This window comes from Danaus plexippus, chromosome 6, assembly GCF_018135715.1.
Source record: "Danaus plexippus chromosome 6, MEX_DaPlex, whole genome shotgun sequence".
Lineage (NCBI taxonomy): Eukaryota > Metazoa > Arthropoda > Insecta > Lepidoptera > Nymphalidae > Danaus > Danaus plexippus.
Window position 1 is genome coordinate 1303573 of NC_083540.1, and position 25391 is coordinate 1328963.

General features: G+C 31.2%; 1 protein-coding gene across 4 annotated transcripts in view; it reads right to left on the reverse strand.

The window, feature by feature from the left end:
* Nucleotides 1–23634, reverse strand: part of LOC116777884 (solute carrier organic anion transporter family member 74D-like) — a 36485-nt gene extending 12851 nt beyond the window's left edge. The window contains exons 1-2 of one of the 4 annotated variants that reach the window (XM_032671686.2): nt 23273–23634; nt 3544–4277 (exon numbers count right to left, since the gene is read on the reverse strand). In XM_032671686.2, the coding sequence (XP_032527577.1) occupies nt 3544–4204 (661 nt within the window). In that variant the 5' untranslated portion in view covers nt 4205–4277; nt 23273–23634. Of the gene's footprint in view, nt 1–3543; nt 4278–4352; nt 4511–4972; nt 5136–15317; nt 15478–23272 lie in introns of those variants that run through there. The other 3 variants (XM_032671676.2, XM_032671693.2, XM_032671669.2) reach the window with 3 other exon arrangements.
* Nucleotides 23635–25391: the final 1757 nt, after the last annotated feature.

The window sequence follows — 25391 nt, forward strand, 5'->3', positions numbered from 1 at the left end:
TTAAAATATAGAGTTATTGCTCAATTTTAGCTTAATTATTTAAAAGCAAACGTATCTTTCGTATTGATGCTCATTTGAAACATTCAAGAGGATTTCATTACTATGTAGATGTAAGAGTAGAAATTTATTTTTACTTTGACAACAAGCAAATTAAACACTCCTTTGTTAAATAATAAAATTTTGTTCGTATTAATATGGCATCATATTTTGTCATATCACCTAACATAAATTACTATTTGGGGACCCACATCATGTATGTGGCACTAATCCATACATAGAATCGTAATCATTCGCAGTCATACAAATATACGTATTCTAACTAGAACTCATTAAAAATAACTTATGTGTAATATGAACATTATCCCTCATTTGTGATAAAGAGGTTGAACAAATTACCACAAAGTCTTGAAACTTGTCAGCGAGTAAAATGACTAGCACGACTTGAAATGGTCGCATCCCGTCCCACTGACACAAATACACATCGTTTAGGGCTGACCCAATAAATTAATTGGGATCGATTGTTGCAACACCTAATAATATTCGATAAGTTAAAGGGAACGTATCCTCTTTGCGACTGACAAGTATTGTTTTTTATATAATACGTATAAAGTTATAATTGGTTAAATTAAAACTTATGTCGTGGAAGCCCTGTGTACCAAAATAGTGCATCTTCATGCGGACAGCGTCTGAAATGTTTCGCAAACCGCATGCGCACGCGCATTGCCTTTTGTTAGAATGCTATATTCGTTTGTGTAATGTTAGACACAGACAACACTAAAACATATTATACAATATGTATGGAAATTCAATATAAATATAAATAAAATCAAATAAAAAGTTTAAGAAAACTTTAAATTATTATAATTGAAAGCAAGGACGACTAACAGACGGCTAATCATATGGAATTAAATAATTACAAAACACACATACACTAGTTTCAGTAACACGATAACACTCAAGGATAGTTCGTTGAACTATGACCTGATAAAATATTAATTTACCTTATCTAGCTTAAATAGAAAACAAATCCTTAACCTAATAATAATATAACTTATCTTAACGACTACGAACATAAATTAAAACTGTTGATCACACTATTAACGCTATTTATCCACTATTTATATGAATGTGTATGAAAAAGAATTGAATAATTTTGTTTATTATATTTATAAAACCAAAAATAGTCATCATATTCTCGTCGGCCATATTATAAAACCGTTACAAGGCCGATCATGTTTTATGTATGACCGCCGTCCCCTCTTACAGCGATCATAAACATCTATTAATATTCAACAGATTTTTCTTTAAAATCAATAAACAAATATATTACAATGTCAGTCGAAAACGAATATAAATTTTACTCTTATTAATATCAATTAAATCTAAGATTTTAGTCCGTAGTCATCTTGAAAACATTATCTATATGTACTGTAAATTAATTTAAAATAATGAATGAGCTAAATATGCGACCAGTGCACTTTTATTCACTGATAACGAAATATAAAATTACACGAATTTAATTAGTGATTGTGAAAATAATATTGAAAAAATCTTTTGATTATTATATTATAGGAAATATGTATTATGTTATGTTTTCAAACGTTAAGTAAATAAATATAGATGTTAAAACAATTTTAATTTTTATGCCATTTTATATATTTTTATATTAGGAGAGTTTCGAATGTTAATACTTTTCAATAATCGAAAGCATAATATTATGATTGTCATATATCTGGTAATAAATAATATTTACACGCTATCACTGTGACCATACCCTACCAGTACTAATGTTGGCGAACGTTGCGAGCATTATTGAAGGCTGAGTCTACCCTACTGTCCTTTAACGTAACCACAAACATATGTTCCCATAGTAATTTTTAATTAATTACTCCAAAATTGTAACGTATGTTTTGAAACACAAAATAAACTATGATTATTATCTAAGCATATATATATTTTTGTATTTATTTATAAATCAAATATTACTCGTCAGTTGAATATACAAATTTTAGACCAAATTCGTTTTAAATAAATATTACACACATATACGTATTTTGTTGGTAATACGAAAGAGGTTTTGAGATACTTCGTAAGAGAACATTTACGAGATATAACTATAATATAGTGTTAATAGTTATTTAGTAAATATTAAAACTAGGAGTAATGCTTAAGAACTTGAGAAATAATTTGTAACAAAATTAATCAAACATTTGACTTTTTGTATATATATATTTATATACATAAAATTTTTTAGTGTATTTAACATCACGCTTTTATAAAATCTTATAAAAATATAAACGCATAGAACAAGTGCTTTATAGTTTGAGGTTAACATTGTCTGGTTGAAACGAGTTTGGCGAGCACGGAATATGTATTGACCACGCCGCAGACAAGCTCGGAGAGATGCTCTAGTTAATACAAAAAAAAACTACTGTGGGACCAATAAATGCATCATTCAATAACAATTTTAATATTTACTGATAAAGGCTTAGCGGAGTTCGAGTGCACCTATGCATCATAAGACATTCCCATCACATCATCACACTTGATTTAAACACAATAAATGTATGCATACAGACGCATTCATACATTAGGGTAAAACGTTGACTTTTTTTCAAAGCCAACCGGTTTGGTAGGTATCAGACAAAATTACATCGCAATACCTATTAGCGGGTTCATGTGAAAGAATAAAAATATATGAGACGAATTAAAAGAAGAGACAAAACACTAAGTATATCAGTGGGAAAAATTAATATTAGCTACATGTTTATTCTGTATATGATTTCACTTTGTCTGAAATGTGAAGAAAAAATTTCTTAAATATTTTTCTTGGTCCCATAACACCTCAGATATATATGAAATATTATTCCATGAATAATGTTCCATAAAAGACCTGTTCGTAGCAATCACTGATACTTTATTACGTACCTAGAACAAATTCTCTCACGCTACCGTCGAGTTGATATCTCGTTTATTAAAATAGACTTTCATAAAAATATTCTAATATATATTTATTCATTTGGTCCAGAGGATATAACAACAGATTCCTTTCAAAATCGATTCAAAGTGAACACAATACAGATAATGAACAAAATCTTATATAAAAACAATTACGAAGAAATATATTGAATCGAAATTTAGTATTATGTTTATATAAGTCGGATGAAGTTAAAGATTCATAGAACATATACGTGTCTATTGTGTGTGAAGTGGGGTTTTATGAGGCAGCATTATCGAACCATCGCTAAGTAAAAGTAATGAGCTTATTCCTGTGATGGCGTTGTTCCCTATTATATCAGTAATTTCTTACAATTGATACGAGAACCGAACACGCATACGACAACCAATTAATGGAATGTCCATTGTAAAACTAAAAAGCTTCATAACATCTCACAATTAAAACCAATTTATTTATAAAAAATATGATATTCAAATCAATGATTCAATACTAATTTGAATATATTTAGCGTAATAAATTTAACATTAAATAGACTTTTGTGTGATGTATGTTAATACATGCAAATAAAAATATAATCAACATACCCATGTATAGTGGTGATTGCTTACTGCCGACGTTGTCGTCTACGTATGGTATACCGAGTGTAGCGATGCCGGTCTGTCCAACGCCGACCACCAGCAAGCAGACGAACAGCCAAGGTATCACCACCGAAGTTATATAGGACCGGGCGGCGGTACTCCTGGCGTGAGCGTCGTCACATGTCACCATCGAAGAATTACCGTCGGCGGAGCAAACCGGCGCTGAACCACCTCTATGAGAATCTAAATGTACATCCATCAGTCGGGTTCCGTACATAATGTGAGGGACCACACAGCCGATCACACCCACAGCCAGCACTAGCATCATGCAGGCGATCCATCTCGGTCTGTGGCCGCGACCGGCGAGGTATGTCAGGAACAGCGCGGTACATATCTGACCGATCTCCGTAGCAGCCAACAGCGTTCCGGTCGTCTTCGATTCGACTTTAAACAACTTCTCCACCGTCGTGGTGACACTCACGAAGTATGTAAGGAACATACCTTGCAACACCCATCCCGATAGGAACACCAGCATGAACATTCTAGTCGAATGAAAAGCTGTTCGCGGCCTAGCCTGCTGCGGGGGTAATTTACAATCGAGGGACCCATTGTTGTTTCCGGTGGCTAACCGTTCCTGTTCCTCTGGTGTGGCCTCGACGCCTTTCATAGCGCCGTCCTGGGGCTCCGGTCCGGTGCGACCCGCCTCCCCGCCCGCAGTGACACTCGCAACGACGGGTGCCCTGTGACAATACAAAAAAATATCACTTAAAAACGTGAAATCAAACATAAACTAACAGAAATTGTGACCAACTCACGTCATAATTGGATACTTTAGACACGTTTTGTTAAATCAGATTACTCTACTAATGGTATTATACGAGATGATGTCAGTATTAAACTGGTAGCATCCCTCGGATGAGTTATATCAGGGATGTATTCTGCGTCCGCGCACCCGGCCCGGTGCTAAGAGACTGCACTGTGCAGTTACAGTCGCGGCCCAGTACAAAACACTGCACCCGCTACACCCGCCACACCCGCCACACCCGCCCCTCAGCTTCTCCCCACAGGATTTTTATTGGTCGTCTATTCGTTTTTTGTGCGGTACGCATTTACACACGAAAGCTGTTTGCACACCGCCTCCCAAAGATCACTTACGATACTAAGCGGGACATGTTTAAGATCAACGGAGACATCCTACAAATCTTCTGGATTATATAAATTGAAACTTTTATTTATTGATTTTGTTCGTTTATTCCAATTGCGTCATGTTTTTTGTCACAGATTCGTTTTTTTTATCAAGACGTCAGAGTGTCTGTCGAAAATGGACACATCCGCAATCGGTATATAAACGAGAAGGATGTGAGCTACGTCACAATAGTACAGGAATCGAATATTAATAAGTTTTCGCACAACTAACTGCACTCGCGAAACTTACCAATAAGGCCGATGACCACTACACAGGAGGTGCACGACGCTCAGCACTCACTCGACCAGTTCTCAAAGCAAACTATTCAACGATAAAGCTAATTACCACTGATTAATTAGTATAAAAACATATCACGACGACGTCGAGATGAATACTTTACACGACTGCTGATAAACGAGAGTCATTGGTAACTGCATTCCCAGATAAGAATACATAACTTGTGCAATGCACCATCTATAATCGATACCCTATCGCTGTGATAACGGGACGAACCACACAAACCGACCACTTATTATTAGGGTTACTGACCCAACAACCTTTAACAGAATGCCCCATTTATCACCGACGACACCACTAGATGTCAATACGTAGAAATAATCAAAAATATATTTGTCATAACTGATTAATAACTTTCTCCAAAAAGAACAAGTCCATTAAAGCCAAAGGTCAAATGATATAGCACATCGAGAGTATCATAACTTTCACCTTACCAAAATATCTACGTTATATAATTTTAAAAACAATAATATTACTCCGTCCTAAAGAGATCTGAATTTATCAAAGTATTCGCATCGTAAATACGAATAAGCAAATGATAATAAAAACAAAACCCGCCGTCTGATTTTTCAATCTTGTCGGTGGACGTGGCGTGCTGATTGCTGGCCGGCGACGTGAGGACGAGGAGACTGCAGCGAGACGCACATTAATTGGAGACAATGTTGAATGAAAGTCAAATGCAAACCAACACTCACACCGACAATACCATCTCATACAACTATCGAGCAACGATAAATTATATAAAAGACTACAATTTAACGGTCCGTCTTGACGAACAGCCCGTACAGAGATGATTTATACCAACGAAGGGTTCGTGTAGCCGAAATCAGATAAAAAATTATATACGAATATACAATATTGCCCAAGTGCCTGTATTTACAAGTCAGATATATTCAAAAAGGACTTCACAATCTATACACCCATATCAAATTTGTGTGTCAGTGTGTAAAACAAAAAGATACCGCTGGGACGCAAATAAGCGTTTTGATGGTTCAACAAAACGTATAGTGTCATATACTTGAAATACACTTCGTACTTTAGCCTCAAACATTTTAAAACACGGGACTGACTCGAGATAAATCAAACATCAAACTGACAGCATCACTGTCGAAAAAATTCCATACGATCGTCCGTATGCCTTTATCATTAGTGTTATTTTCCTTAATAGCATTCAAAGAACATGACAAGTTTGTACGTTGAAGTTTTCTTAGCAATTATAAATATAGTACGACTTATTAAAATTAGTTGGAGACCAAAATCACAGATCTATTTCCAAAGGCATTTGGATTTATAGTTAGGAACATTATCAATCTTAGCGACCTTGTTACAAGTGACTTTCGTTGGCATTTCAAATAAATTTATAGTTCTACATTTTAAAGAAGCCGTTTTACAGAATTAAACTAAAGTTATAATATCTGTAATCCATATATGTTTGTGTTGTATGTCATAACCAAGAGGCACGAGGTCAAGGCGAGCAGATCTAATGCAATAACCCGACGCTCCAACTTTTATTACCTAATTAGTTAGAATTGGTCTACTCAAACGTATATCTTGATGGTGAGTTAAAAAACATTGAAACCGTCGGCATTTCCTTATTACAATTCAAATACTTCGTACGATAGCCATTAATAGATAATAATAACTTTTGACAAAGCTTTGTAATATTTATTGAGTTTTATCTGTAAATTACGTATGAAAATATATTTTTAATGAGCTAAATACATCGTAATGCGTGCGTGTGTGCGTGCACGATGAGTGCTATATATAAAAAAATCTACCATTCTATATACATTCTTTTGTTTTTTTGTTCTTCATCTCATTATTTAGATGAAATAGTACAATAAAAAAAAAATCCATGTGAAAATAAACTCAATAAATGCAAATAATTTAAGCAGAAGTATCGGTTAAATATTTTTTATTCTAGAGACAACGCTTCTTAGTATTGCAACTTTTTTTTACGTTGAATAAAACTACGACGTAAATAATATATTCTAGGGCATATTTTATGACGGTCAGGTTTTTGTTTTTGTTTTTATAAATTCATCATTAAAGTTTTTATTCAAAGACATTCATCGGCGATGTAAATGAATGCGATGATATGAATTTGAAATTTTTGGTAACATCAAATATTTCAAGGTCTTCTGCAGCTTTTTATTTTCTAAAAATTTCAATAAGTTTACATAAATGTATAAACATCAAGGGTCTAATATATTAGAAAGTCATTTATAGTATAGCAAATGTTGTTTCAGCACACTTAGTCCGGCTTTTCGCCTACCTAAACACTGATAGCAACGAAGTTTTTCATTAAAAATAATCTGATAAATTCGTTTCGCCGATTTGGAATGGACTATATAGGAAAGTGCGATTTTAAGAATAAGACGTACACTTGTAGTAAGGTTTGGACTACCTTGGGTATACCTTAAATACATGTACGTCCAGATCGAGATATCCAAAAAAAAATCCAAGTAAGTTAATTGCAACTAATAAATAAAACACTACCCTAGATAGCCGTATGTATTAAATGAGCCTGATGTGTCACAAAAAAAAATTAGGTAAATTATAAAATCAAGGACAGAACCTTTCCAAATTTAGTTAAAAATCAGAGACGAAACCTCTCAGCATTCTAAGGATTCACAAAGAATGAATCGATGTTAGTACTGAACAGGCCCCAGTCTTTTAGTAGGTTGTAGACTTAATACAATATACATAAAAATCAAACGGTAGATTTTATACGATATTATGAGCTAAATTAATATACCTTATAAGATCATGTCAATACAAGGTCTTAGATCATAGATAAGGTGACGGTGACTAAGACAATTGCAAATAAATCACAAAAACGAGTTATCCACCGACAAACCTGAAAGAAAATGAGCTGCAGCGGCTGGATACTGAATAGATTGAGAAACCAAAGATTATAGATATATCTATGTATAATTTGATATTTTTTGTATTGAATTAACTTTCTAAATAAATTTCATTAACTTATTTATGATATTAATGTAATGAAATCGATTTAAAGAATCAATAATATATAAAAAAAAAAAAGAAACAAAAAAAAAATTCTTATGCATCAGTAGTGAAGTTTAAAATATATATTTTTTTAATAAACAAAATACACCTGTAATGAATTAACAGAAATTTAAAAAAAAATACTATTTATAACTGAAGAAGCTGACGAAGTATGTTAACAAGTAATTAATACGAAAAAAAATCATTTTTCTAATCGGCGTGTTATACTACAAATTTGTAAATTGAATCAAATATCTTAAAATTATTCAACCGACTTGTAACAATCCGGCGAGCGAATTGGAAATGAATAAGTGATTAAAATTCAATAATTATTCATTGGCATTACTGATATCGATCTATTCCTGTTTATCTGATCACGTAATACTACCTCTACGTATGGCTATTTGCTAATCATATCTCACTATTTACAATAATACAAACATTATAATTTAATTTTGTAACTGAATGACTTCACAGATTTATTCAAATCGGTAACTAAATGCGATAAAGTAATATAACTTATTATATAATAACACTTTATTTAACGTCTGTTATAAAAGATTAGCTTTACAGGCGAAATATTTTCAAAGAATAAGGTTTAAGACGTCGAAAGTTAAAAATAAATAACTATCTCGATTGGACACGGGATCCCGAGTGGAATATATTAAGAATAAACAAAATAAATTCACAGGCACAATAAAATAACGAGCAATGAATCGAAGTCGAAACTTAATAAGGAAGACGAAAAATAAATAAAAGCAAGATTAAGGCGCATAATTCAGGCGAGAGAAACAAATCCTTCGGAAAGAGGTGTGTCCGTATAAACAAAGCTAAAGAACCAGATGCCCTGTGGAGTTCCACGGTACACTGAATACACCGACTCGGATATAGCAAATAACATTTAGGAGAAAAGGTGATCCCGGAGCTGGCACGTGCCCAGCCAAAATAGACGGAAAAACCCACAGGGCTTGGAATATATAGTGAGTATTACAAAACACAGTTAGTTATCTAAATAGTATAATTTAATGGTTGGTGAAGTTTTGAGATTGTGAGATAATCCGTCTAGATGCTCTCTAACTGGACAAGTTTTCCTCCGACCGTGGATTGCGTAACGTGACATAATCGAGCCTTGACATTGTTGATCTCATACGCCTAGCGCGTGCCAAAGTCATCCCAGGCCCCCGTGTTCATAACGACAATTCAATTGTTCGCTACACTTTGTGAAAGTTAATAAATTGCACGTTGATATGTATTCATGGATCGCTCACGAATAAATACCTTCAGTTCGTAAATAAAACCTGTACAAAGCAAAAACAAATACAAGAGCCAAAATCGGATATTACAAAAAAATATAGATAATTTATACAAACGCGTTAAAGAGAATTTTAATGAATCACCGCGAGCACAATGTATGTACATATGAATCAAAAACTTTGCCTAAATGAGCAACAGAGTGTCGAGCAAGGTCGTCGTATAAATGACTAGTGCCAATTTGACACTACTCACCTCACTTATTGAGCAAAGTGGAACGTGTAAATGAAGAAACGTTACTGGAAACAACAGACGAGCGAGCCTCAGAATCGGTAATGATGAAACACATGTCAAATTGGAAGGTGATATTAATTTAGATATTGAAAAAAATATATATAACAAACATTTATAACAATAAAACAATTGTTAGTGTTATAACGAAACGGGATCACATGACTGAAGAACTGTCCCCGATGAAGACGGTGAAAGCGATACGGCGGCTGGCGGCACCGTGATATTCGGTCCATAGGGGCGGGATACTAATAATGTCATCATATAAGAAACGCCTCACGGGATTTGCATACGACCATCGCCTGAATACACGTGGAGAAATCTTGATGTACAACTTTTTAAGACTGCAAGCATTGTGTGCTTAACAAAGCTGTTTCCATTTTCCATTTGAGCAAACTGAATATTTTAAGGTCGATGAACGTACGCTCACACCGAGACGATCGATAAACAGTACCAGTTTCGATTCTTTGGAAACGATTTTTACTATTGCCCAACACTTAAGTATGTTTAATTTATAATGTATTAAAAGTCATGAGAACGTACAGTTTTTAATTTATCGACTTGTTTACTCTCCTAAGTGCTCTACATTCGTGTCGTAAATATATTAATTTGCACATTACATCGTAAAATTTAAATTAATCGATAATCAATCAGGGGCTTCAATAAAATATAATTCCTCAATTAAAACGTCTTGTATGCCGATTGTGAGTAATTAATAAGCAAAACACGCGTACCAACTAAGTGGGTGAGGGCCAGAAATGCTTCGAGCGGCAGGTTTAAAATCCACTACTATTAGCACTTTTACCAATCACGTCTATTTAATGTGCTTATATGTTTACAACAGTATCAATATTTAAATATACTTTTAAAAATCAATAAAGTTTCCTATCGCAACTCCCGATGTATGTCATTATTCGGAACGCGTCTGGATGACAATATTTTGTTAAATAAATCATTCTTTATTAGAAAATTCTAATTTGAATTAAATCCATACAATGACTTAAAAAAATCACAAGCGCAATCATCCTTCTGTTACAGAATACGTCTCTATTTTTAGATCTTTTATGTATACACTTACAGAACGTAAAAAAAATTGATATATTAAATATAAACCTGTTAATATATATAACATCCGATTCACTGTTGTAAGACAAACACCGAGCTTCGAAGTCTTTGTATCGACGTCGGATATTATTCAAGAGATAAAATACACTATAAAACTGTAGGAGTTACAGAAATAAAAATTACTTTCAAACGAGCTTTTATTGACAGGCGTTAAAAAAATATTATCGAGGAATATGGCTGACGTGGAAATACGATGACTCCCTGTTTTAAATCGGTTGAAACACATTAATGTATTAGTTACGATTCCTTTGATAGTAACAATTATCGACAAATAGCTTTACTATATTAATCCGCATTATATTCCCACTGACTTACACAGTTCGAAGACGCTTTGAACGATTTAAAATACCAGTGACATATTTCTACATATATATATATAATTTCTAACGAATTAGAACATCCTGGATATTAGAAACAATTTATATTTTTGAAAGATAACACTGCGAGCAGTGAAGATAAAAAATAAAGGGTAAGTATCGTAATAGATTCTAGGTTAATCACCTGGTATTATTAAATACACACAAAATGTAATTATATGTGTGTATGTGTGTCTGTGTGTGTGTGTGTGTAAATAATATAAACTATCATTACTATAATTATATATTATTGCCAGAAACTCTACACTATTAAACAATTTGACGTAATAATCTGACATTCTAATTATTTTTGTATATATCGCATTACAAATCGTACACCTGTATATAAAATATTCAAAACAAGGACGAGAACGTTCCCTTTCAATTGCTATATGACCCAGTATAGAAACCTTATATATTGCCTAATGTAACGGAGAATTTTTAAAGGGTAAATATATTACCATTGTAAACTATACTTTATATTATGAAATATGTATTGTTTGGAGACATTTTACGAAATATTATATATATATATATATATATATATATATATATATATATATATATATATATATATATATATATATATATATATATACAACCAACAGCATGATCATTGTTTGCATAAGACGCAAATTAACTGGTTTAAATTACGCATTGAACTTAAAACATATCAATACACATTAAGATTGTACGTACACTAACCAGCCTTTTATGTATGTCAGTCATTCGGCTAGTAAATTTAATATTTATTCTATGATAAACATAGAATTTATATAACTTTGAATATTTATCATTTCTGTTTCTCTATCGATTTCATTGAGAATATTTATAAAAAAATTCCTTAAATTCTATGCTTGGAATATATCTATAAGGATAATAAGAACAGTAATACTAACGTAGTACAAGTCAAACAAGTACCAGCAATCGGCAACCAGCAACCGAATTTCCACCAACCGCGGGCCATTACCGGATGTGTAACAAAATAAAAAGACCCATCGGATAGCTGTACCGCGTGCCACTTAGCTAACCTCCTTAAAACCAAATCGCAATGAATTTCGCGACACTTTTACTTCGGCAACCGGCTAAAGTTTCGGTGATGGCACCAATTTCTCTTTCAATGTTTCTGTTACCACGGCTCACAATACAGATGTAGGCCGGCTCTTAGCACACTCTGCCCTCAATTAGTTTTCAATCATAACTCGAGAGCCGTTACAACTGGTGTTAAGATGAAGGTATTTAATATGCGGTACAAAAAAATAGAAACGTTTTATTAAAACGAATTGGAGATTCGTACATTGTAAAGATACCATGATAACTGATCATGTGTCATAGATAAAGGAATGACATGGCAATTAGCACATAGCATAATGGCATCAGTTTATCTCACAATTATTGCGTTCAAACAAAATACTATCTATACATGTATAAACGTATGTAAATCGCTGAAAATGAACCTCTCGGACCATCCCAGAGTCGGAACATTAACTCGTGTAACGCATCACTTTCATCCGAGATGCCGAAAGCTAACTTTTACTTTCAAAAACATATTTTAACAATACGACAACATAAACCGCTAAGCAACTGGTAATTTCACATACAACATTATTATTATTAGGCCACATTTTAAGATATTCAGAACCCACGGAATTCGTTGACGTCCCCCCCATATTTACCGAGATACGTTATCAGATTAAGTTCTAAGTAAATTTACAACTACACTTCAACGATATGATCGACCGTTGATCGTGAAGCCGATCTCTCGAGAGCCGAGGGGTAATGTACTAGCACAAGACGACAACTCCGTACCTATACCACCTATTAAACGTAAATAGCGGTGGCAGCTTTTTCATATAATTAGCTCACTTTTAAAGCGACGTTTTTGTAATCAATATTTTTTTACTATATCGACTTTTCTATAATAAAATTGTTTTAAACAACGAGCTTCTCGCCGCGGCGTCGGGCGCACGCATAACATGACATCAAACGATGCATGTGACACTGAAGTTATTATTATATCTATTCGCATGACAAATACATTAAAATATATAATTTTTTGTGTAAAACTAATGTCGATTGTATCAAAATTTTTCCATAGTCATAATATTACGATTAAAGTATTCAAAATAGTATAATTCAATACAGTCAGCGATGTCAGAACGAGAATCAACCCACTAGAACGAGTCGGATGAAAGCGAAACCTCTCTCTAATTACTTTCGTCGCTCCAGAAACCGACCAGGTTTATTCAAACGAGAACTCACGATGAATGAAACGTGACTTAAAAAAAATCTAATAAACAATAAATGGGATAATATATTTCCCATAAGCAATAATTGCTTTAAATTATTTAAATTTTACACGAAACTACGATGATAAATAATTTTTTCTTTGCATTAATTAATTAAGTCATATAATGTTGATAACACTGTAATAAAATAAAAAGCAAAATTTCGTCGTTTACTATAAAATGTTTAAATGGTTGAAATTCTCAGATGTATTGTTATCATTGTCGTCTATTGGTTTGAAAAACATTCGTGTGAATCCTAGGTACAGAGCATCCCTCCGCTGGACCGGACATAATTTGTAACTCAATATCACAGACGTTACCCAATACACAAAAATATTTTGTGTCTATTTATAAAACTGGATATTTTCTATTATAAAGGTTTAAAATTTTAAAATCAACAGCGTAATGAATTTATTAATATATTATTACGTAAATATTAAATTTTTGAATAAGTGAAAGGTCGCGTTGGATGTTAAGAAATCACAGTATTTTGTCGTTTGTGAGCGACTGACGGTCACTAACCGATAACTGTTATCACAAACGTATATACTCTAACTGAACCGCCAGCGGTAACTCCCAAAGTAAATCATTACATAATCTTATATAAGACATTAATTTTATAATTCAAAAAATTCAATAAATATCAATATCGAAATGCTTCATTGTTAACGCAATGTTTTGAGCTATGATTGTATGCAGTAAGCGTTAATGCAGTCCTGGTTCCAGAGACGATGAGGTCGACCGTCTAGAGGTCAGGAGGGTGGCGGGGTGACGTGGAAAGTTTAAAGATTCATTATAAAATTAATAACTGTATAAAACAAAGTAAAATAAGTCTTTTCAAGATCAGGTTACTAGCACTTGAATTATTTTTCTCAGTCATCCTAACTCAAAGAGTCGCTTAGAGTTTTTCAAAGAGAAATCAACAAAGGTCATGTAAGCAACATCTCGATGAATGCTAAATAACAGAAGGGAATTTACAATCTGGTGACCGGTAAGAGATAATTCTTATAAACTTTTGAGTGTTCTACTCACCTTAAGATATATATTCTGCATAAGGGCTTCAATTTAAACTTATTATAATTGTTGAGTTAACGCTATAAGAAATATTTTGGGAGTGTTGTAAGAAATTAAGATTGTTATTATTATTTATAGCCTGTAACATCTCATGGATCAGTACGAACAAATAGTGAACTATACTCAAAGCTACTGAACTTATAAATTTATATATATATATATTTGTAACAAAAGTCCTACTTCATGAATTCATTGAGACTTCGCATCTTATCTTTTAATATGATAATACGAGTGATCCGATAATGTCCTTTTCACACAATTGTTGCAATCTATATGCATTTTACGTTTATATGTAATATAAATATAATTTATAAAACACATACCTGAAGTAAGTTCGTCCGTTAAGTTTTAAAAACTCTTAAAATGCATCTATTATTTCAAAAACTTAACTCAAAGAACGTAACAAATCTATGGACGTTATATATTTTTTAATTTCCCAATGTGTCCGTAAGTTACCTGCTAGCACGTGACGATCCCCAGCAATGATATGCTAATTTTATTGCTCGAAAAAACATCTAGACCGGTCCAGTTTTGAAATGGGACGAATGTCGCTAAAATTACGACCTTCACATATATCGATGATGATAATTGATTTGAATGACTCATAAATAGTTCAGATAGCTTGATGTGATGTACACGCGGACCGATATATGTTAGACGGGCAACTTTATTTCATTATAGATATTTATATTAAAATTCAAAGTAAATAGACAGCGTGTTATCCGAAAAGTTTATTAAAAACACAGCACTTGTACGCAACAGAGCTATTATGACATCGTAAATGTAAATTAATACGAGAGTAACCGACTTGCTTTGCGGTGAATATATTTTTTTTATAGTTAAATAATAACAAACTGAGCTAGTGAATATTAATAAATTTTTATTATATGTGTAACTTACGTCGGATATATTGAATGGAGACGTCCCTTGCACTGATTGCGTAGCTTTTTGTATATGTTTTAGTACACTTGGTCCACTACAAGCTCACAAGCTGTGTATGCGACATCGGTATCGTGCGTGGCGACTCGCGTGCCTGTCGGGGCGGAGTGCCGTGCGGCGGCGGCTCTTGTAAACAAATAGCTGGTGGGGGCCCCGAAAAGCCTGGCCGAATCACGCCGCTCACTTACGTCACTACCGATACGCACTTACTAGTTACTGACTTCTCAATCATCGTTTAGGATTCCCACCACACAGAATATCTTCAAAGATAACTAGTACTAAACTAAGTTATGTATAAACTGTATATAATTAATAGCTCATTGTATTTATATTCACTGATATTTAGTATGTAACGGAGGAACGGTTGGGGGCCTACTAACGTTAACTAGGAAATATCATGTTTCTATAAATAAAACACGTTGAAATTAAATAGAACATTAAAACGTATAAATTCGATTGAAATCATGAACACAAAAAACTATAAATTCGTCTCGCTATTATCTCGCCACGCAGACACAAAATACAAGTTTTTTTTTTGTGTTAAAAGTTGCTAGATTTTTAAGTAATATTTTTTTTTTAGTATTTTTTATTTATTCTTCTCGGGTTGAAAAAGATCAATGAAGTCTTACTTTTATTGGTCTGTTCATTTTAATTGGTATTCGTGACTCATTATGGTCGTATAAAACAGATGCCACCTGTATTCAACGTTAAGCCCAGTTAACTGGTCCAGATAGGAGAGTAAGTAGCTTTTAGTGGAATAAAATCACGTATATAAAAAGTAATGAACAAACATAAAACGCAGTAATTTAACAATAAAATAGTAATGACATATTTTTCATGTGAAAAAAAATATTATATCGGAACAAAGGTTATTAATTAAAATTTGTATAACTTAATCCAATTGATGAGATCTAAGATTTTCGCGAGTATTCATTTAAATGAAATTAGTGTTATTCGGATTTACTACGCGGATTTTATTAACCTGCTGCAAAGTAACCGAAACGTCGGGATTATGTCGTTTTTAAATAATAAAATCCGCGTAGTAAATCCGAATAACACTAGTTTCATTTAATCCAATTGAACCTTTAGCAGCAATCACTCCAATCACAATACAGAAAATTTTCTTTCTCTACCAAGTTAAAGGACGAGAAACTTGTATTGTTTGGTACAAAGCTTTATAATTACATAAATTGGGACATAAAAATATTTAGGAAAGATTAAATCACACATATATTTTTGTTAAAGCAACGAGTGTTCCAAACAAACCCCATATTATCATTTATCGTAAGTTTTGAAAATAAAGATAATTTTCTTATAGATATTTAATAAATTTATACTTCTGAAGTAACAGAAATTATTCTATAAAAATATATTTTATAATATTGTATTATATATATATATATATATATATATATTTGGAATACAATTAATCGATAGCGAAAAAGATCGTAGATTTTGGTCTAATCGCCGTATAAGACTGTGAAATAATAATAACTACATAGTTTATCTTAATATTAGAAAGTCACATCCGTTATCACGCCGTTCGAATTGTTCCTATTTTCTGTTTCGACCTTTTAAGGACGCTATTTTAAGAGGAGAAACAAATAATTGGATGAAGAAAGCACTTATTTAGATTATTGAACAATTATTGATTACAATATAATATACATATATATATTAACCCAACCCCAAACTATTACTTTCATAACATTTTAAGTTATTATCGTTTTGTAAGTAATAAATTATCTATATACTATATATCTACTGTAGAAAAAAGGCGCATCTACTAAAAAAGTAACCGAAATATACCTACGAGAACCTATTTTCGTAAAAAAAAAAATTCAAGCTGACACAACAAAAAATAACGACATCTGTTTAAATTTAAAACTTGCGGAGGAGTGAGGGAACATTTGCACCATCAGACCATAGCGACATAATGAGAACGAACGTAACAAAACTATTAAAACATATAAAACAGGCGGGATGGATAATTGTTGGTCGAAATACTGTTTGTTTTAAATGTAATGTTAATTTGTATTTATTATGCAATCAAAATGAGGAACACCCCGTACTTAACTTTATTAAAGCGATAAAGTTAAAACTTTTACGACACATTCATCATACAAGTGTGACTTGAAATACTTTGTAACTAATATTATTACAAGGGTCAAATCTTTACACGGTACATACATATACCTGTCATATCAAGAGGGGCGTGAATCAGAGAAAAATTATTAACGTCTATATATTTATACTAATGCTCGCCAGCGGATGCACCTGCGCTCGTTAAAATATATATTCCCACAGAAAACGTTCAAATATAAAACCACGTATGGTTAGCAACGTTAAACCAACACACTGAAAGTAACAAAAAAAAAAAACATATGAAAAAATATGATAAGAAATCAATACCAGTAATAAAAAACAGCTTCACAACAGACGAGTAGGTCAAACTGTGCTGTTTGACAATACCATTTAATTCACATCAGGATTATCTATGGTAACTATATTTTTTCTGTGAACGTATAAAAAGATTTTTTAATTTTTTCACATTCAAAATATATATGTGTATATGTAGCGAACGATTGTATTTAATGACTTTCCAATATAATAAATTACCAGAAACAGGACAGACATAATATAGTATTTTAATTTTAATAAACTAATTAAATGTATCAAAAATTTATTAAATATACACGTACCAGTTGTAAAGTTCATTTAATAGTTATGAAATATATTATCTCACATATATTGAACGATAAATCATTCAATCAATCATTAAATCCATCATTCAATCAACAATCCAATTATCCACACATAGACTAGACCAACCATTCAACTAAACAGCCACATGTCTCTACATTACTCTGTAACTGTAGAGTCATTAACAGTTCGTAAGTTTTTGCTCCATATATAAAGTTTTCCAGGTACTACGCTATGCTAAGTTACCGACTATACTCGCCACCACCGAGTACCTAATAGCCGCATTAGACGAGTTACATCGAAACATGGTCAGAGAACAACTTTTTGCCTCCGAGCTTATAAAGTAAATGTGGTCAAAGACTTCAATGCAGTTTTTACTGGTGTAGGTATTATTTAAAACGAGATGCTTATGTTTTATGAGGCAATACATCTTTATTTACTAGAAATAATTCACACGGAAAACCGGTAACGCAAAGTGATATAGAATCTTCAAAATCGTAACTTGAACCGTTTCAACACTATACGTATTTAATTACTCTGTTATGTGGTAAAGGAATATTTTCGGGATTATATTCTAAGACAATCTGTATACTGAATCTTCTCACTTTAATATGATTTTATAACACATCGGAATAATGTTGACAACGTTATCGAATAAATTATTCAAATTTTTTTTACCTAAAATTTCTGGAACCGTTACAAACGGCGAGATGTCGGACATTTCCAAAAATCATTCCATAAAGAAGTCCTTGAACTCAAAATGTACGAATCTATAATTCATAAACCGAACACAAAAATTATTCTAATCGTAAGGAATATTTCAAATTTATCTTTATACTGTTTCTACCTGGCACAGAAACAAAACAAAACACATCATATAAATATATATATATATAAATCTTACACTCAAGATGTAACATTTAAACAGTCTTAGGATTCTAGACTTTTCTAGACTAGACAATTATATTTGACTAGCAAATTGAATGTATATATCTATAATAATAAAATATACGGAGAATTTAACATATGTTGTAATAATATTATCCCCAAAATATATAATTACACTGGTACTAATTTTTTTCTTCATCGCCTAAACTAAATAAATTTTAAAGTAAATACGAATTCAAATAATTCAATGAATTTGAAACGAACCCCCCCATGAAAGTCAATATGCGACAGATCACATTATGCGATTCAAAGGTACTGAAGCAATAACACCGTCCGCAGTTAATATTAATGCTGAATATAGAACAGGTCAGTTAGAAAAACTGTTTGAAAAAATAACAAAGAGGTTAGATTCAAATATCTGGCGACATAAAATTGTTTCTTTTTTTTTAATTTAAAACGAAAGAGGATTTACATTAAAAAAATATATTAAGATTTTTTGGAATGATAAAAATTAAAGACAACGTCGTCCCAAAAGATTAAGAATTAAATTAACGGATATGGTTTTGAAGACGTTATAATAAATTAAATAAATAAGTCGAGGATTGTATCTCTCTGGCACATTTATTACAGAAGACAGTTATGGTAATCTTTGTTATCTCGTGCTACACGCAACCTATTTTAAGAATTATATAAAAATGGAAACTATAGTTAAAATTATCGGTCTATGTAAATGGCTCTTAGTTGAAAAGTTTTTCTTTTACATTCTTACCACAGCAAACAAAAAATTAACAATCCGAATCCTAAAAAGATAAAAGAAAGATCCAGAAAAAAAAGGAACGACAAACATATGGACAGTCTTTTATGTGTTTAAGCTTGACCACAAAATAGAGTCCACGAAATTCTCGTTTTGAGATCAAAAAGTTTTCAAATAAATAAAAATTAAAGGCGCTATTGGACTATTGTAATGGTAAATATCAATATTTGAAATCAGAATGATATTACCATTCAAAATCCAACCGAAGTCGTGGTGAATGAAAAAAATAATGCAACAAAAATTTATTCTTATAAACATTACCATACAACAACACAATGTCCTTAATGATACTTGATTTATTCGTCTTAATTTATCTGATCAGAAAGTATCGGTTCCAATAAAATAATTACAGCTCTCGATATCCAATAACCCATTTAATACATAGCTGTGAAAATAAATGGGGCTCTAAAAGAAATAATCATAAGACCATTTACATACTGTAATATAGGAAATTAGAAGGAAGGACCGTCTAAAATCTAAATAAAATTCCTTACAAATTCCAATAGAGTTTTTATGACAAAAAAAAAACCTACAAAACCGTAAAAGTTTCGTTTTATGACAACCCTAGACCGTTTGATCTACGCTAGTAAGATTTTTTTTTTTTGCCAATATGTCGACAATTGTATATAAACAACGTAATCATGAACGAACATTCGTATGTTTAAACGAATTAGAACATCCACTTTTTAAAATCGGTTAAATATATCGAGCAACAATATATGCATGACAATGAAACGAAAGGATAAGCAACAAGTTACAGTTTTATTTCCACAACGAATACGTGATCGGGCACAAGAGCCGTTTAAATGCTTATAGCGATGGGGTTGAGTTATATTCAATTCAATTCGAAACAATGTTTCCATCGACCGTATATATAATTGCTTTTAATAACCGCCAACAAAAAGTCTCCGGCTGTCGTTAATTTCGTTTACACGTGTTTTATATGTAGCTCATTTCACGCGACTGTAAGACTTGTACGATTCGAAGGTAGTCGTATAAATACGTATGCAGAAAGCGTTTTAAAAATAAATAACGAGATAAATCAATGCCTTCGAAATATAAGATAGCTGAAATGTTATTAGTATTTTAAATAAAACAAACAACTCGTAATCATATGTTATATTGTCATCAAAACTATTCGAAGTCGTTCGGTCGAATAAAAATATAAATCTTAAATCGAATACAGACACATTCAAGAATACTTTTCATTAAATATATATTACGTAACAAATTCCTTACGCCACGGAATTGATTATATTAATTGAAGGAGATTGACATTAAATAAATTGTAAATGACGAATTGATCACGCTGTCCTTTCGGTAAAAGTGACTTTGGTAATGGAGAATATTGATATTGATTGATATAAGTGGCTTTTTTAGTTTGTGATTTCTATGAGAGGACGCCATCAAAGTTAATGTGACACAACCTTCTGGAAAGCACGCTACACGATGCGGTGCAAAAATTATATCTGTCATGTTTTAATTAAACTGAAATTATTATATTAAAAAATAAAGAAAAATATAAGTTTAAAGAGTTTTACTGATTCATGTTTTGACACCTATTTTTATACTTACGTCCGATTCAAATCTCCTCCTCAATTGAACAATCATTTTTCTAAGTTATTGTAAGGTTATTAAGGTCGTTGTAATTATTTTTTGTAGACTTTGTATTAAACTTGGGTGTAAATTTTTATTTTATTACAAAAAAAATATTACATATAATATTTGTTCTTTAAAAGTAAAAAAAAATATATTCAAATTAATTCTAGATTTGTTGCTATAGTGAGATGTTGTTGACGAATTAAAATGACCAGCCGGTTTACTTTTCCGTTTTAAAGAGGAAACATACTGTATGAGATACAAAGAGTTTCGTTATACAGGATGTATTTAATGATTTGATAAAAATAAAATTTGAATACTCGTACATATTTCCATTATGCGATTCTCTTGTTTTTAGAGAAACCATTCTAAAAGCTTAATTTTAATATTTCATCTTTCACTTCATATTATACACGAGTCAAGATTTGAATGTATATATAAACTAAAACACTTATGAGCTTGTTTCTCTTTTTTTTAGTTAACACCTATCTTTAAAGCGTCGAAATATATGTACATACATTATACATACTTATTTATTAATCTATGTACGGTGATTATATAATTATGCCAAAAATTACTGTAAAACACATTGAACATTATGCGTTATTAGCACGTGTATGAATCGTAATTCTTTACGATTTTATTTTACATATATATATATTTTTTTAATTTTTATGAACTTCATGTTAACATTTAGAATATAATTTCTCCTATAATTGGTCGAGATAAAAGAATCTAAGTAGTGATATCATATCATTCATATAATTATATCTCGGATCGGACGTAATTATATATACCTACCGTTAAGTAGATATGAAAATTTCGTGCTTCCTTACCCAAGAAGGTCGTAAATATAAAATTTACAAAGTATAATGCTAATGGCAGTTAACGCTTTCTGCCTAGGAAAGTGAAATGTAAGTACAGTGAGGTAACGATTGAGACGGCGCGGGAACTACCAACACTCACTTTCGTACACCAACCTATCTTACCATATCACGGTAATATATATTACTTGATATACATAATGAATAAAATATTCTTAACCATTTAATCATATTCTGGAAATATATTTTTATCTATAGTAATAGACAAACTAGACGCTTCGTTGTAACATCACTAATATAAATTGAGGCTCGATAAATTATAACAATTGCTGACATTATAAAAAAAAAATTAAATATGAAATTTTTGTGCACTGATTATATATTATAAGTCATGGTATCAAGATCATAATATAAGAGACAAAATTAATATGATTCCAAATTCAATTAAGAGACCGAGCCACATAAGGAATAAATAGAAAAAAATATGAACTATTAAAACGGTAATGAAAAATTTGTTTAATAAATGGTTTTATTGTAATAGTTGCATTTGTATACAAGCAATACAGGTGTATAATATATACCTAGTTAAGCTCAAAAGGACTCATATCTAGAGCCATATGAACATTTACAAAATATATATATATATACACAGTTGTATGTTTGTTGAATAGTATTTCACAATTTACTCAATAGTATTTCTAGATCTCCTGTTTATTTTTACTTTAGTTTTTTTTTATGATGCTTTAATATATTTTTGAAATATTTACAAGGTACAAGATCACTTAAAAGATTTTCATTGTTTTTATTGGTCAAATTTACAAAAATTATACATACACTCAATAGTCAGTATAAAATTTTTTGTTTTTTTTTAAATGATTTCAAAATTGGAAGAGCTAATGTTCAAAGATATAGGGGACAAGAAGTTAATGACATTCTGTACATATATGCATCACTAAAACAAATAACCACATTTTTTTTCTGATAAAAATATATAGGGGGATGATAATTTAATATATCAAAAATAGTACATTATCTCTCTGCTTCTTTATTAAAGATAAGAATGCAATAAAATATATTATGATACATACCTTACGGCTCACTGAAGTGTAGCAAACAGACTCATTACTTTTACTTTTAGACGGGTTCTTAGGATATATATTTGTTGAGACGTGTTCTACGTACTATTGCGACCAGTGTTAACGATATTACGATAACAGCAATTAATAGAGAAGCTGTATCGTATTCAATATTCACTAGTTTTACTAAAAGCGATAAATTAGTAGACACAACTTCACTTAACGCTGAATTATAAATTAACTCGTTACCACAACAAGAACTCATCACAAATAACAATAAAACATTAATAAATATAATAACTATAATAAGTGTATAGAATTTCCTATTAATTTGATTATATTTGACCTAAATATATTATTATCGGCATGTAAACACCTGAGAATGACAAAATGATCTCTGTATTTTTGACAGATAGTCTGGGTTGCTAGTGTGTAACGATATGTCATATAAGTCGCTTGTAATTTTTATTAAAATATTATATAACGACGCGGATTTTCATTATATTAGGAATGTATTTATAGTTGATACTTAAATCTTTACTCTAAAAAAAAGTATGATATAATATATTTTTTTTAATTTTGCATTTCCCGGACGTGTGTACAAAGGTATTTATTATATAGTATTTCGTAGGTACATCACAATCCAACTCATAGCTGTTTGTTACATAGTTTGACAATTTCAAATTTATAGGTATAACAAATATCAAAATGAATGTGTTAACATATTAGTTCTTTTCACAAACAAAATATAGAGAATGATAGTTCAATGTTAGTTAGTAGAATTTAACATAAAAAAATAACGTGGCATGATAATAATTACGATTACAATATACTTTTAGTGTTATATGAAACTAGATGAATTATATTTCTTTCTTAGATATGTTTTGCTAAACACATAAAATACTGTAGTCATATCAGTACGCGATATTTTGTTTTAATGTATGTTTATTACCCTCTCATATGAAAATTTCAAAATGTATTTTAATAGAAGTTTACAATGATATAGATCCATAAGAAAGTAACAATAAGGCTACAATTAATCTCACAATTCCTTATAGTTTCGGGGGAAACACGACAATAACATTTCGTGTCAGAGCAGCAGATTCTTTCCAATATCTATTTTATTAAGCAAAATTATTTGTCTCTCTCTAAACTCAATTCAAAAGTGCAGGGTGGTGAAAACTAGGTTTTTTATTATATTTATATAACCTTATATTTTGTTAACTTTTCAACCATGTTACACTTAGCGTCATAGCAATTAATTTCGGTCCAATATTTTATAGGCACATAACAATTTCAATACCTGCACCTTAATTACTTCATTAACGTATATCTGAAATAAATAATGTTATTATTACTCAGTGAGCTTGAACAAGTATACTTTTTTATCGAGCATAAATTTACTTAATATTAAAAACTATAACATGTGGATACACTGGAATTGTGTACTATTTTGCAAATGTCAGTGTTTTTATGTCATAAATATAAATGTCTATATTCAGTTTCTGAACATTTTAATAATAATTAATAACTTGTATGTTTGATGCACCTTATAATTAAAAATTTGTTTGATAGACTTAGGTCAAGTTTTAATAGCAACATTTTATTTTCTTTGTAAACCGTGACAGATAATACAAATTAAAAGCTGTATTTATAATTTTTTATCCAGGCACTGTTAAGAAATGCAAAAGTTTAAAATATACGTCTGTTCATGATGCCAAAAATAAAGCTGTTTATACTTACCGATCACCATTAATAAGTTTCAATAGTGAATAAGAGCTATCAAAAACAGGCGCCTTGAATGTAATTTTTAGTTTTTACTATGATATTAAAAGGCAATGCTAGGTAGTCACTCCACTTAGTAATACAACTTAAAAACCTTTATAGGAAAATTCAATCAGTGAATGGTTGCCCCGCTTTTAGATTAAATAGTGCTTAGTTTTTATCAAACATGATCAACATTTTAATTGACTTACCAAATACCTATGACCTCTTTCATATGACCAAATTTTCTTTTTAATAAAAATTCAGAACTAAGTTCTATTATATTATAAATTTATCGGTAAGAATATATATATAATAATAATTAATAGACAATTCTTAAATTCGTGTGGTAATTGGTTTATTAATA